This window comes from Vitis vinifera, chromosome 18, assembly GCF_030704535.1.
Source record: "Vitis vinifera cultivar Pinot Noir 40024 chromosome 18, ASM3070453v1".
In the NCBI taxonomy this organism is placed as follows: domain Eukaryota; kingdom Viridiplantae; phylum Streptophyta; class Magnoliopsida; order Vitales; family Vitaceae; genus Vitis; species Vitis vinifera.
In genome coordinates this window covers 6,450,493-6,464,033 of record NC_081822.1, presented here as the reverse complement: position 1 = coordinate 6,464,033, position 13,541 = coordinate 6,450,493, and the positions used below count along the sequence as shown (strand labels likewise).

The following is a 13,541-nucleotide window of genomic DNA, read 5'->3' as shown; positions in this document are numbered from 1 at the left end:
TTCATCCATCAGATTACCCTTTGGGAGTCTTGGGACAGATACTGGTCATAACACAATAAATGATGGTAGGTAGCTTCAAATTACCTTTTCACAGAAAATCTGCTAGATTGATAAATAGATGATGCAAGGGCATTGAAAGATCATCTTGGTAAAACTCAGTGAACAATCACCCCAATTCAGCAACTAAGTTTTTGTTTTGATTTTGATCCTCAGATTGATAAAACATGCATAGGTTATCATTTCATAAGAAGATTAAGTAATAACCTAACAATGCCTGATAAAACACAATCGGCAGAGAGGAACTTAAATTGTTGAATCCCTACATGACCCAATCAATGGAGACAATTAAGAGAGCTATCAGAAGCCCCCCACCTCTTGGATCTGTGTCCAGTAATCAAGACCCCATAAAAGATAAAAAGATGCCTACCATCAAGATCTGTAAGTGCCAAATGGTGCCAATGGTGCCAATGGTGTCAATGGTGTCAATGGTGTTCAGGAATTGCTTTGCATGATCAGATAATCCTCTTAAACAGGGTGCAATCTAGGAATTACATATGCAACATTAGAAGGATTAGCCACAATCTCAGATCCGAAATTAAGGCATTTCAAGATAAATGATAAACCTGGCACAAATTTAATATGAAAAATAATATACCTTTAGTGATATGATACTGTTTGTTACAATTAAAAGCAAAATAATCTATCTCCTACCATTCCCATCCCCCTCACCTGCAGAAAATTTGGAATTCCAACGTTGAATTCATAAGACAAAAAAACTCATTATAACAATTGGAGACTTACTTCAACACCATAGTGTTTATAGACAAAGCTTTCCTTTAGTCAACTAAGATGCCCTGACAGCAAAGAGCACCCACCCTACAAAGATAGACAGGAAAACCAACAAAACAGCAATTATCATGGTCAAATCAGCAGATTGTGTAGGCTTCCGATTACTTTCTTCTCTTGTACCGGTTTCTCTTTTTTGTAAGGGATACTCAGAGCTGAATGCTGAATTGAAGGGAACTGCCACATCCAAGAAAGATTTAGTGGCCAGTGTAGGGGCTTCTATTTCTGGCTCCAAAAATGTTGAGGGATCAGTTGGAGCTTCCATGGACATCAGCTCAACACAGTGATCTTTCAGAACCTATGCAGGATGAGCAGCATGAATCAGAAAAGGATGAAGACTATTTATGAACCTTTCTTGTCCTTGTTACAGGTATTTAGCATTTCTTTATTCTTATGGAAGACAAGTTCAATATTTCTAAAATATGATGCATCTTGAGATTGGATGGACAAATGTTCATTTAGTTGTTTCAATGCCACGACTAAAGAGAGTCATGCATAGAGTGTAAAATAAAATGGTGCTGGATCTATACCATGTGTTGCTCAAGAGTAAGTGTTATTTTTCCTTCTTAGACGTGTTTTCATTTGCATGCAAAGATTTTCATCTATCAAAACTTTATGAATCACATGATCACTGCAGTTGTTTGATAGTACTTGGACATGAACATGCGCATTTGCAAGTTGATTTGCTCAAATCAATTCATCCATGACTGAAATCTTAAATTCAAAAATCTCCGAAGTGACTTCATTTTAAGTAAAATCAACAAATTCTATGAGAACTACAGAAGGGCCTCTTTTTTGTTTAAAAAAACAGGTGAAACTTTCACTAGATCATGCAGCATAATGGTAACTAAGTTGCACATTATCTAAATGATCATTATTAATTTGGTCGGACATCCCCCCATGCCACCAATACACACATTTGCTGACAACTATTCCATTTCCATTATTAATCTTCTGTGTGTAACAGGAATTTTTTTGAGGTCAGAGGGAAGGTCAAACATGTTATTGACTGGCATAAACTAAACTTGTGGCAATAATATTAGTAGTACATTCTTGCAACAGTAAAGAAACCATACAAACATGCAAGGACAACAAAATACAGGAGTCCAAAGAGTTTTTCTTTTACTTCTGATAATAAAAATACGATATAGAAGAAATAATGGATGCACTAAAGTGCTGCTTGCTTTCTGTTCAATAAAACTACGGAACTATATATTTGCAAGGTTTACAAGAAACAAACCTCAACAGTGTCATATGGTTGTAGGTAGTCGCAGATATATGTACCCGCCAACCAAGGAACAAAAACTCTTCGAGGAAATGAAAGACACTGTTGTTTTCTGTTTTGAAACATATAATGAATCTAGTCAGTGGAAAGCTTGCACATCATGTTTGCTAGTTAGCTATATAACAAGGAATGGTGCACATAATTTGTTAGCCATACATAATGTTTCAACTGAATCTTGTCTAATGGAAGAAAGATTAAGCTCAGAGGATATTCAAGATATGCAAGTAGAAGAAGTAAGCAATGGAGTCATAACTAAAATTAATGACATCCAGTAAATGAAAACTTCTAACATAATTTACACCCTTTCTGCAGATCAATCACACATCCAATGTAAGGCTCATAAAATGCTGCCATTTCTTGGCTAATTTTAGCAGTAAAAGTGGCAGCCTGTTAAATTAGGAAACAGACCAGGTACCAGTATCCTAGATGGCAAACATAGTAGATAACATGGAAGAAAATGGGACAAATTAACTGTACCAAACACAGAGAAGGCAAAAATGCAATATGTCTCAAGCTACCAACACCGAAATGGGCAAATCCACCATATAATGGCATTTCCTGTTCAATAATAAGACATGATTTGCTGCTGTCAACAGAAGGTATACATTAACTGTCCTATTTCCTGGATCAATGAGGTTAATGGATAGCAAATGTTTGCCTAAACATCTCAGGCACCTTATGCTCCCAGTTCAACAGACAGCAGAAGAATGTAAAACTACAATTTTTTGGCAGCCAAGAACCGTGAAGCAGGTATCTAATGCAATGAATGGAAGTTCATAAGCCCATTTTATTGTCAAGGGAAATGCCTACAGAGGTATCCATGCAGCATGGATCTTATAAATTTTGTATATGCAATTCAGAAACTCAAGCAATCCTATGGAGCTGCATTATGGTACTTTTTATTTTTTATTGTTGATAAGCAGGCAAGAAATTTTATAGATAAAGCAACAAAAAACTATACACCAACATACACAAGATGTATATGAGGGGTATTAAAAGGCTATGCCATAGAGAGAGATATACAAAAAACTATTTCCTCCCTTCATTAGCTTCCACCCAATCTACATGCTCAATCAAGGGCATTGAACCTTTTTCTATGTACATGCTAACCCATAACTCTAAACTCTCAAGGAAGAAACATTTTAGCAATAAGCAATTGAATTGACTACTCTTCACTTTTGAATGCTCATTGGTTTCTTTCCTTCTGAATTGTCCAAAAAGTGTACAAAGAAGCGGCTCTCCACACCACCTTCTATTTTCTTCACATAAAGGAGTCATGTTGTCCTAACAGAGTCTCTCTAACAGTAGAAGGAACAACCCACTCAATGTCAGACAACAAGAACAATAGATGCTATAAATACATCATGGAATTTGAAGAGCATTTAGTCATCTCAATGCAAGTAAGACAGATGATGATTTACCAAATTGCCCCTGTAGTCATTTGGAGAAAGAAAAAAGGAATAAAACTGCCCATGCATTGAGATGTAACACACAGGGGACAGGAAACTGCATCAACTGTATCAAGATTAGCTATAGAAGATGAGACTTTAAAGAAATGCTCAACGCAATTTTATAAGCAATTAAAAGTGGCATCTGATGCAACGACTCATTGACATAAAACACCAACAACTTTCATATATTTTTAAAATATAGTAAATCATGCATATACTAAAGCCAACCTCAATAAGTGCAAGACAAGCTGGGAAACAGGTTTTCCAGTGGATATCTCATCATTTGCTTCTTTGCAACCATCATCAGTTGGACCCACATCTCCATCTGCCTCATCACAGATAATATCGAGCCTACTTTGCAAACTCATAATGATATCCCCCTAACCACAGAAAAGTAACACATGATTACATGACATCAAAAATATCCACAAGAGATCAACAAGAAAAATACTTCTGGAGACTTATCACTTGTAGGGGGGTTTTGGACTGGTGCAAGTGCAAAGCTAAGAGCTTTAAGCATGGTCATTCAATGGCTACCCAAAGCATGGACATTCATCAGTTAGGCCATTCAGATACTGTAAAAACCTTTGAATTTAAAGCCAACATACCAACAAGGCACACTCTAGTGAGATTTGCTGTATTAATTTTTACATTATATTTTCAGTTCCATTCTCCTTCTTGAAATAGATCACAAGTTCTAATACAGGCTTGGTGCATTCTATGCCTAAATGGACCTTATTTCTTAAACCAGGCTGCAGAGTGCAAGCTCTCATTAACTAGATAAAATTCAGCATCGAATTTTTCAAAGAATGTTAATTTAATGGGACTGCTAAATATTTATGCAAGAATTTGTTTGATCTTATTTCTTCAACCAGGCTGCAGAGTGCAAGCTCATAGACTCGATACAATTCAGTAGCAGAACTTTTCAAAGAAAATTAATTTAATGGGGCTGCTAAATATTCAAGCAAGAATACATTTTCAAAATACAATCACAAGTTGTGCTGAAAATGATAACTATTTAATACCTTTATATCAGCTAAAGCTTGTGAAATTGGTTCTTTTGGATTCAAGCATGCAAAAGAACACACAGAACCACTAAAGACGAGAATGCCAACAACTTCTTTTTGGCTGCATGCTTTACAAAATATAGATAAATAAATAAATGTTAGAATTAAAATCTTAGGAGCATTCAAATCAAATAAATTAATATGGTTTAGAATTAAAAAAGTGCCAACATACCTTCCACTGATGCATCTTTCATAAAAGGTAGAAGCAATTCAACTTCATGCAAACCATCCGATGAGCATGGTTCATCCCCAACCACCTAAACATGAGTAGAAAACAGGAAAACTCCTCATTCAAAACTGATGTAGATTATATTCCACTAAAAAAATACTATCTATGGAGGAACCATAATATGAGTCTCAAGTCTGCATTGATTAAGATAAGGGTTTCATTCACTTTTGATTTACTATATTACATTTATAACTGCATCTGTTGGACAGGACTTCTGTTACATGCACTTTGAGTACATGTTCTGTCCATCTAGCCCCTACAAACTAGGATGAGCATATGGCATAATTGCTGAAATATTTAAAGCCATGTGTCGCACAGTGGAGGGTGCACCGTCAACAATGGAACTGAAGTTCCAACTTTCATGTTTATAATACAACATCTAACATGGGTACTACAGTTTCAAATGTTTTCCTTCTTTTCTTTTTTTCTTTTCTTTTTTTAAATAGGCAAAAAGAATATATATTAACAACACCTAAGCAAGGCCACAACAAGGCACAGGCCAAGATGTTTATGTAACAAAGAATAGTATCCTGAAAAACTTCCAGCAACCTAGGACTCATTCCCCTTTGCTTCTGTACACACACCTAAAGGGCACACACTAGAGTAAGTTTGCCCCACAAATATGGCATCCAATACCCACAGATGTGACATCTTCTGTCTTACATGGTAACTCCACAAATTTTGAAATGTGCACATACCATAAACTGGGACTTCTCAATATTAGGAATGCATCTGTATTATCAGATAATTTTTTCAATGCCAATACGATTCTTCCATTCCATTCTATGCTCAAGATTTAATCAAGGCTTCCTCAGTACATGATAAGTGCAGTACATTTATTTTGGAGAAAAACATGGAATGCTGTCAGTCCTCCATTTCAACTACATCCTTCTCATTGTTTCTAATTTCTTGGAATAAGGGTAAGTTGAATACCATTGTTTCCAAGCCTATCTTGGAACCATATGATACCACCTACGAGAGAGTCCATACCTTGTAACATACAGTCACATAGTAATAAAACAATAGAAATTCTTAAATTCACATTTAGCATCATCATTCTCAGCAATAGGTATCACAAATTCCTTGTATGAAACCATTTAGCCATTACTGCCTGGAAACAAAATCAAGCTAACAGAAGACAAAATGCCTTCTTCACACTGACCACTCTATATAGAAAGACTTGAGTATGTCACTTACATGCCAGGCAAATATGATGCGCACACACACATTACAGAACTTCCTTTAATCACATGAAGAATTAATTGTCAGCAACTTTCTGAAAATCTCGTATCAGTCAGTAATTTAGATGTTCTTAGTATGATTCATGAAATATTTGAAAATAATCAAGGTCCCTTGCAAATATGCAGCAAGCCAATTCAACTCATTTTACAGACAAAGCCAAACTTGAAGCAGAAATTTCATCCAACCAATTTTTTTTTATTATCAGAGAAATTTCATTCAACCAATTGGAGCACTTGCCTTATGAGGGGTTTATTATCTTTATTTTGTCCTGCCATGGACCATTGTGAAGAGAAGAGGGAATCACAGAGTATCCTCACTCCAGTATTCTTGAATATTTCCAAACCTAGATCCAGCCAAAACAATCCGACATGTGTCATGCTTGGTGTCAACCCATGCTTGTTGTTAAACCCATGAGCATCAAGCCCACTCGTGTGTCTAGGAAACCCCATGTGCATTATCCAGACCATTGCTGGCGTCTCTAAAAAACTTAAGTGTCCCAAATCCCCTCTTGGCACTTGTGCTTGTAACATTGCCTTGGTGCTAGGTCCTCTTCTTAACCAATGGTTTGTGTTGCTACGTTGGTCCATGTGTGTGCCAACTATGTTTGATCCTTCCAACTCAAGGCAACCAGGCTCATGTAGTGTGCCATAGCCGCACCCCATGTCATTCCGCCCATGGGTTGCACCACACACATGGCATTGTGCCCATGTGTGTGTACTAGCAAGGGTTACCACCACCCCTTGCTCATGTTAAAAGCCATCATACCGTGTGCCCTTAGTGTGGCCTAGCTTGTGCCATTGTCACCACCTTTGTGTCAGTTACCCCTTCTCTAAAGAGAATTTTGAGTCATTCCTAAAGTAGCAGGAGGAGACATCATAGGTGCTTAGCCAAGCATAATGATTTTTCTAAAAAAATGGGAAATATGAAAAATAATTTTTCCACTTGGAAACTCCATCTCAAAGCCTCCTCTTTGAAGGAAAAATACCAACCACCCAAAATTCCACAATTGAATTTTGGTCAAGTCGAGCCACCCACGTGGTGCCTTAGTGCCCCAGCCCACGTGCTGTATGCTGCCCCGCATGCTAGCAATGCATGTTGCACCCTCAAGCCCCCACCAAGCCTTAACATGATTCTTAGCAGCCTCAGTCATCACCTTACCTTGCTTAATAGGCACCCATGGATGCAAGGTGCCACCACATGAGGCCTTGGTGGTCAAGGTGCTGACACTATGCCATACCATGCAATATTCTTATGAGTAAAACCTCAGCTAGAAAAGATGCACTTGTAACCCATTATAACATCTCTGAAACTAATAGAAACTGGTGTCTTTTTCAAGTTTAAAAACTTGAATAAGCAGCATCGGCATGAGTAGTCAAAACATTTTTTGCAGATGTTTGATGAATCAACAGTGCGAGAGTTAATGAAACTCACCAAAAAGCAAACAGAAATATATTTTGGAGAGCAGTGTGTCAGAGAACTATCTTACCAAACATCCATCAATTATGGCCTTTGCACCTCTTAGCTCCTTGGCATGAATTGATATCCCATACCGAAGAATATCTGTCAATGTTTTGGCATTTGATGCACTGTCATGATATATGGGCAATCTGAGAAAAAATAGTGTTGCTCATGAGACAGAATGACCTACAATGGTTGTCTGTGCTTCAGAAATATTAAGTAAATTAATTATCAAAGAACCATAAAGAATATTTTATGTTGCCATTATTAATTCCAGCAAATTTTAACAAAGAATATATAATTTTTTTTTTTTTTTGATAAGTGAAGAAGAGTATTTGTATTAAAAAGAGGCGCTAAAATAGCAGCCCATGATACACAAAAAAGATACACTTACCCCCTTACAGCTGAAACAAAAAACTGTCCAAAAGGATATACAAGAGACAACCCCTCCCTCAAACAAAGCCCACCCAATCAATGAAATCAATTAATGTCGAAGGACCCTTTTTTATAAACATCTTAGTCTCCGACCATAATAAGTGCACAAAAGAACCTTTTAACCTTTGGATGGACAGCACATCATCTTCAAAAGTAATTCTAATTCTTGTCTTCCAAATTGTCTCAAAAATGCATAAGCGGCTCGCTCTCCAAACTTTTTTGTGCTTTTTACCCACAAAAAAAATCATTCCAACTCAAAAGGGTATCCCTAACCAAAGAAGGAAACACCTACGAAACTCCAAAAAGAGTCAAAAACATCTCCCACAAAACCTTTGTCTTTACACAATAGAGAAGTAAGTGATCTATGGATTCCTCATTCGTTTGACAAAGATAACACCTATTTGCTGAAGTCCAACCCCCCTTCTGGATTTGGTCCAAGGTTAAAAGTTTTTCCTCACGAGGCCTCCCAAACAAAGAAGCTTACTTTTGGTTGCACACAGGAATTCCAGGTGATCTTCATTGGGAAATAAACTGAAGAGTCCAACTTTAAGGTTTTGTAGAGAGACTTTACATAGAATTTGCAACTCTTCATTGTCGTCCATTGCACCCTATCCTCCTTTTCCATATTCACTCTCTTCCCACACAGACATAACAAAAGGCTTTCCACCTCATCCACCTCCAAATCATTGAAAGGTCTAGTGAAGTGAGGACTCCAGCTCCCCCCACCTTCTGAGACATTCCAAACATCCTTCACCCAAGCCTTTTTGGAAGCAGCTAAGGCAAATAAAGAGGGGAAAGAATCACACAAAGGCGTATCCCCACACCACTTATCCCTTCAAAAACTCACCCTCAAAGAATAAATAAATATTAGTGTATAATTAGAACAGATTCAAACTTCTAATCTTTATGAACTCGAGATGCAAAGCTCAAAGCTCCATTTGGACAAATATTTTATCAATTGCTTAATATATTAAACATGATTTGCCCAAAAAGAGAGAAGAAGGGCCCCTCAAGGAAAAATTATACTTTTAGATAACCTGCATCAGCTCATGATACATTCAGGATAATAAACAAATCAATTTGGTATCCTCAAAGGTGGATAAGATACTGAAGGACTCCTAGTTTTTTAGATATTCAGTTGGATGTATTAGGTTGCATGGAAGAAAAGTGATAGCTTATGCAGTATGTGCCTTCTTGATCCAATATAAAGCTAATTACAAGATACACATTTTATGTCGTTATCAAAGCTACAAAAGGGGATATTACTCAGAACTATTGGTTTTTTTTTCTTTTTCTTTTTTTAATAAAAGAGAATCCAGCCTGACAGGAGCATTAACCTCAATTGTCAACAAAGCAAAGCAAACGTGGAGTAACACGGGCCCCTTCCTCTACCCCACACTACTTAAATGTCAGGGAGGCTTGAACTCACCAGTTAATTGCTGGATAGCACTACCACTGAGCTAGACCCAAGGAACATTACTCAGAACTATTGTTAAAAGCACAATAAAAGACTTTAGATATCATATTTCAATTGGTGTAATAAAGTAATTGGAGCCACCCACCCAAAAAAAAAGAGCATAAATATATGTGAATAGATACCTACAGTAGAGACACACATCAAACAGAAGTTTGTAAACAGAGATACAACACAGACAAGAATAACAACCAATCAAAATGTTACCTTATATCAAAGTTGTACATGCACCTAAATGTCTGAATGGAGGTTAAGACCCTTCCCATTTTGAAATCGCAAGGCCGTAGGCTGCTTGACGTGATATTTGAAGTCAACGTGCAATTTCGACATGTCCACCTACACATTAAATTTTAGCCAGCATGTTGACAGACAGGACAGAATTATTTGGATGGTACAATTCAGAAGAAAAAGTACTTCATTGGACTATAACAAATATGAATAAGCAGTCCCTCATCCCGATCAGTCTCCAGAATGGATGCAGCATCTGCAACTCCTTTTACAGTCTGCAAGAGTCATTAGGTTAATGGTAAATATGTCACTGTTTATATGATAAATATAGGTAGCTAGCTCATATTGAGGCTTTCCCATCAATGATTGTCTGTCTCATATGATCAAGGTCAGCCTAGGTAAGCTTTCTGAGGTAAAAGCTCATAATCAAGGAACCCCTACATTAGAAAAGTCAATAGCACAGGCTCAAGCTTGTTCAAGGCAAGCAGACTAGTTTTTTTTTTTTTTTTTATGAGAATTAAAAATGCAAAAATATTTTCCCTCCATTTGGTGATTAAGAGAACTGAGGAAAATTAAATATATGAATTATTAAATAAATCTTACCTTTACATTGTATGTTGTTTTGGTTTCTTAAGAGAAAAAGACCTCAATTGATATAGATTTACTGGGACTAATTCTAGGGAGATTTTCATTCACTTCAATCCATGCATATAAATAATCTAAGATCCAAAACTTTAGTTTCTTCTCTTTTGTGTACTTCTGAGCAACCAAAGAAGCATTAATCAATTTTCTTTTGATTTGCCTTGTCATAAGAAATCTTTTAATAGCACATGACAAACTATGGTGCGCTTTGGCCAGTTTAACATTTGTAGAAAGGATGCTGAGGCCCAAAATATTCACAACAAACCCAGATGACTGGACTATACTCCTTGTGCTTGCCATGCTGCATTACAGCCTCTCAATACATGGAAACCATGCAGTTCCAAAACAGTAATAAGATACTACATAGTGAATGCTGTGACCTGTATAATTGCTTATGCCAGTATTGCAAAAGAACATGACGGGTAGATTAACAGACTTGAAATCTGAACAGTAAAGTCCATCAACAAGAAAACACAGGGAAATTAATGCGATAAAGCTGATCGAAATATGTTGCAGCCAAACATTTAGAAGCTGTGTCACATGCACAAATTCATATGCATAGAAGAGTTTAACATGTGTACTCATGAGATAGAAGTTGAGTCAAAAAGCATAAAATTATGTGTGGGAGAATTTTATAAAAAGGGAGTTGGGGGGAGGATAAAATTTCATCAACCAATGTTCCTACTGGCCAAAAGTAGGCCAAATGGGACAGGCACAACATATCCAGTATAGTAGCCGTTCATTAATGAATTATCCTAGTCCTGTAATTGATATAAGGAGGATCAGCAGTCCTCACTACTTGCTCCTCATGGACCAACCTAAACTTACAACCAAGCAAAACTCTAAACAACATAAGAAGAAAAGAAGTACCTGGCAAAGTATTATCGTTGAATTCTTGAAAGAGCTTTCACTGGCCCATATATAGATACCAATTACCTTCATTCCACCCACTAGCATTCTAGATACCTGAAAACACCAGAATCCGATGACTATACCCTCCGATACCAAGTGATCATTATATGCAGGAAGATGATAAATATCTGAAACTACAAGTCATGCTAAATATATACAGCCCATTACATGAGACATCAGTCACATCACAGCTACAATATCATTGAAAACAGTTGAAATTAAAGACAAAAACAAAAAAAGAGTAGTGATCCATAAAAATAAAATTTATTGATTTTTTTTTGTCAGAAACAACAATTTCATTGCATTGCAATCCCAAGCACAAAGAAGGATGAGAAATCCTTCCAAAAAGTGTAAATTCCTCTAAACAAAGTATGATAAAACTGGCAGATAAGTGTATTCTAGTTCAAAAAGTCTGCACACATCAAAATAACTAGAGCAATGCTAGCTACAATTCACAAAGGTATAAAATCTATTACAAAAAAATCCAAAAGTTCAACTCAACAATGAGGCCAAGAGAAGGAACATCCCAACTTCAAAGATACATTAATAAATAGGCACAACCACCCATCAAATATTTATTATCCTCTTTCTTCCTTGGTCGCCCATCATACAACAATGGTGGAATCTCCTTCTACTAAAAGATTAGAAAGGCTGAAAGTTTTCACTTACAACAACCCTTCCAAAAAGGCTAGAATCTCTATGTCAATGGCTAAACCTTGACATGTAGGTTTAGAGAGCACTCTAATTATTGTACCAAAGTGATCACTAAACACGCCTCCAATCCCTAACCATCCTGGATTTGCCAAGGAACCCTGATCAAATTTTAACTTAATAGAACCCATTGGAGGTGGTAATTTGTTTCCTTAGTCATCTCTATAATCTGCAAACTAGGTTCTAATCTAGTATGATGAGACTTGAACTTCCATTATTGAAATAATGTAAATAACAAACTTTAGCAGCCCCTTTAAGGAATGCTTCATATGACTACAACAATTAAGTATTAAAATTTGCATTGGTTAAATCCACATGGACAATATGTGAAAATTTCTCTACCTGCTATTTGGGTTTAGATATATTGGTTCTTCTTACTTCAGAGTGTTCAGCTTGTCCAACAAATCCATTATTTCAATTCACATAGGAAAACAGCCCCATATAATACAATAGGAAATCCAAGCAATGAGGAAAAATATCACAGCTCAGGAAACAAATTGGAGTTTAACATCAAACTTGCAATAGGGTACAAGATATGGCTTGCCAGTCTTGGACAACTGGATGGCATAGCTGATTTTATATTGCAAATTCTTGGGGTTTTTCATTAAGCTGAAGCTTAGCTTGCCTGGTTCACAAATTTAGGATCCAATTTTCCAGCTCTACTTTCTCGAAGATTTGAAATTAGTAAATTCTATTCAAATTTGAAGTGAGCCAGATTGTGAAATATAAAATCCCAAATCCCGAGTTCTATCCTTGATTTCCTCCCTTTTTTAACCAAATCTCATTAAACGATCAAACCTATTCATTCAAGTTCGACTTCAATATGGCCATAATTCTAGCAGTATAATGCCAAAGGGCAAGCATTACAAGTTCATCGTAACGACAGTATTAAAGAGAACTGAAGATGAAAAACCATACCGAACAAACAAATTCACAAGTCTATGCATCAGACTAGATCGTTAACAAAACTGAAATTCGCAATATGAAATATGAAAAAAAATAAAAACCTGACGAGCGTGTTCAACAACCCAATCTTGATCGATAAGCAAAGAGGATGAGGAATCATGCAGAGATTTGGTCTTTGGCCCTTTCTTCTTCTTATCGTCTTTGGGGGCCTCAGAGAGGGAACAGGCAGGCTCTCCGGCATCGTTTGGCGGTGTAGGAACCAAGTCAAACACAAAACCACGGTCGATAGTGGAATTCAACTTGCCAATCACAAGACCCACCTGTCCAAACAAAACAAATCCTATTTCACAATCATCAAAGAAAACCAAGTAACAATAACAGAGATGGATGAACCACGGAAAAATGCCTGAGCGGGGATGGCCGATCGGCTGAGACGGTCCTCTGCAAATTTGAGTTGAGTCTCGTCTCCCACTACTGCTTTCACCATTGATTCACTATCTCATCACCACATTCCAACAAGGGTTTCTATCTGTGACTGCGAGTAACAACGTTGACGATTCACCGGACCATATCAGCATTGGCGGTTTTTATTACTTTAATGTTTTTTCTAAAAAAAAGAAAAAAGAAAAAAAGAAAAAATGTGTATGTTTGCAGT

The 13,541-nt window shown here is 36.8% G+C and overlaps 1 protein-coding gene across 4 annotated transcripts; it reads right to left on the bottom strand.

Moving 5' to 3' along the window:
* Positions 1–175: 175 nt before the first annotated feature.
* On the bottom strand, positions 176–13,541 carry LOC100260793 (uncharacterized). 4 transcript variants are annotated; one of them, XR_788226.3, is made up of 13 exons: positions 13,293–13,541; positions 12,988–13,206; positions 11,228–11,323; positions 9,902–9,990; positions 9,695–9,823; positions 7,607–7,727; positions 4,822–4,906; positions 4,608–4,717; positions 3,811–3,962; positions 2,087–2,183; positions 802–1,144; positions 656–729; positions 176–541 (listed from the first exon to the last, which is right to left on the bottom strand). XR_788226.3 is itself a non-coding variant. In XM_010666145.3 (12 exons), exons 1-11 carry the CDS (start codon positions 13,371–13,373, stop codon positions 845–847), a joined length of 1,479 nt encoding a protein of 492 aa, XP_010664447.1. In that variant the 5' UTR covers positions 13,374–13,541; the 3' UTR covers positions 176–541; positions 802–844. The 4 variants fall into 4 exon arrangements, 3 of the variants coding, with proteins under 3 accessions (XP_010664447.1, XP_010664449.1, XP_019072236.1); XM_010666145.3 differs by lacking the exon at positions 656–729; XM_010666147.3 differs by lacking the exons at positions 176–541; positions 656–729 and adding an exon at positions 3,553–3,637 and having other exon boundaries at positions 1,029–1,144.

Coding starts and splice junctions, on each gene's coding strand:
- LOC100260793 (XM_010666145.3), bottom strand. CDS start 13,373: ATGGTGAAAGCAGTAGTGGGAGACGAGACTCAACTCAAATTTGCAGAG. Junction 4,907..7,606: donor CCATAATTGATGGATGTTTG/GTAAGATAGTTC, acceptor ACTCATGTTTAG/GTGGTTGGGGATGAACCATG. Junction 1,145..2,086: donor AACCATATGACACTGTTGAG/GTTTGTTTCTTG, acceptor CATCCTGCATAG/GTTCTGAAAGATCACTGTGT.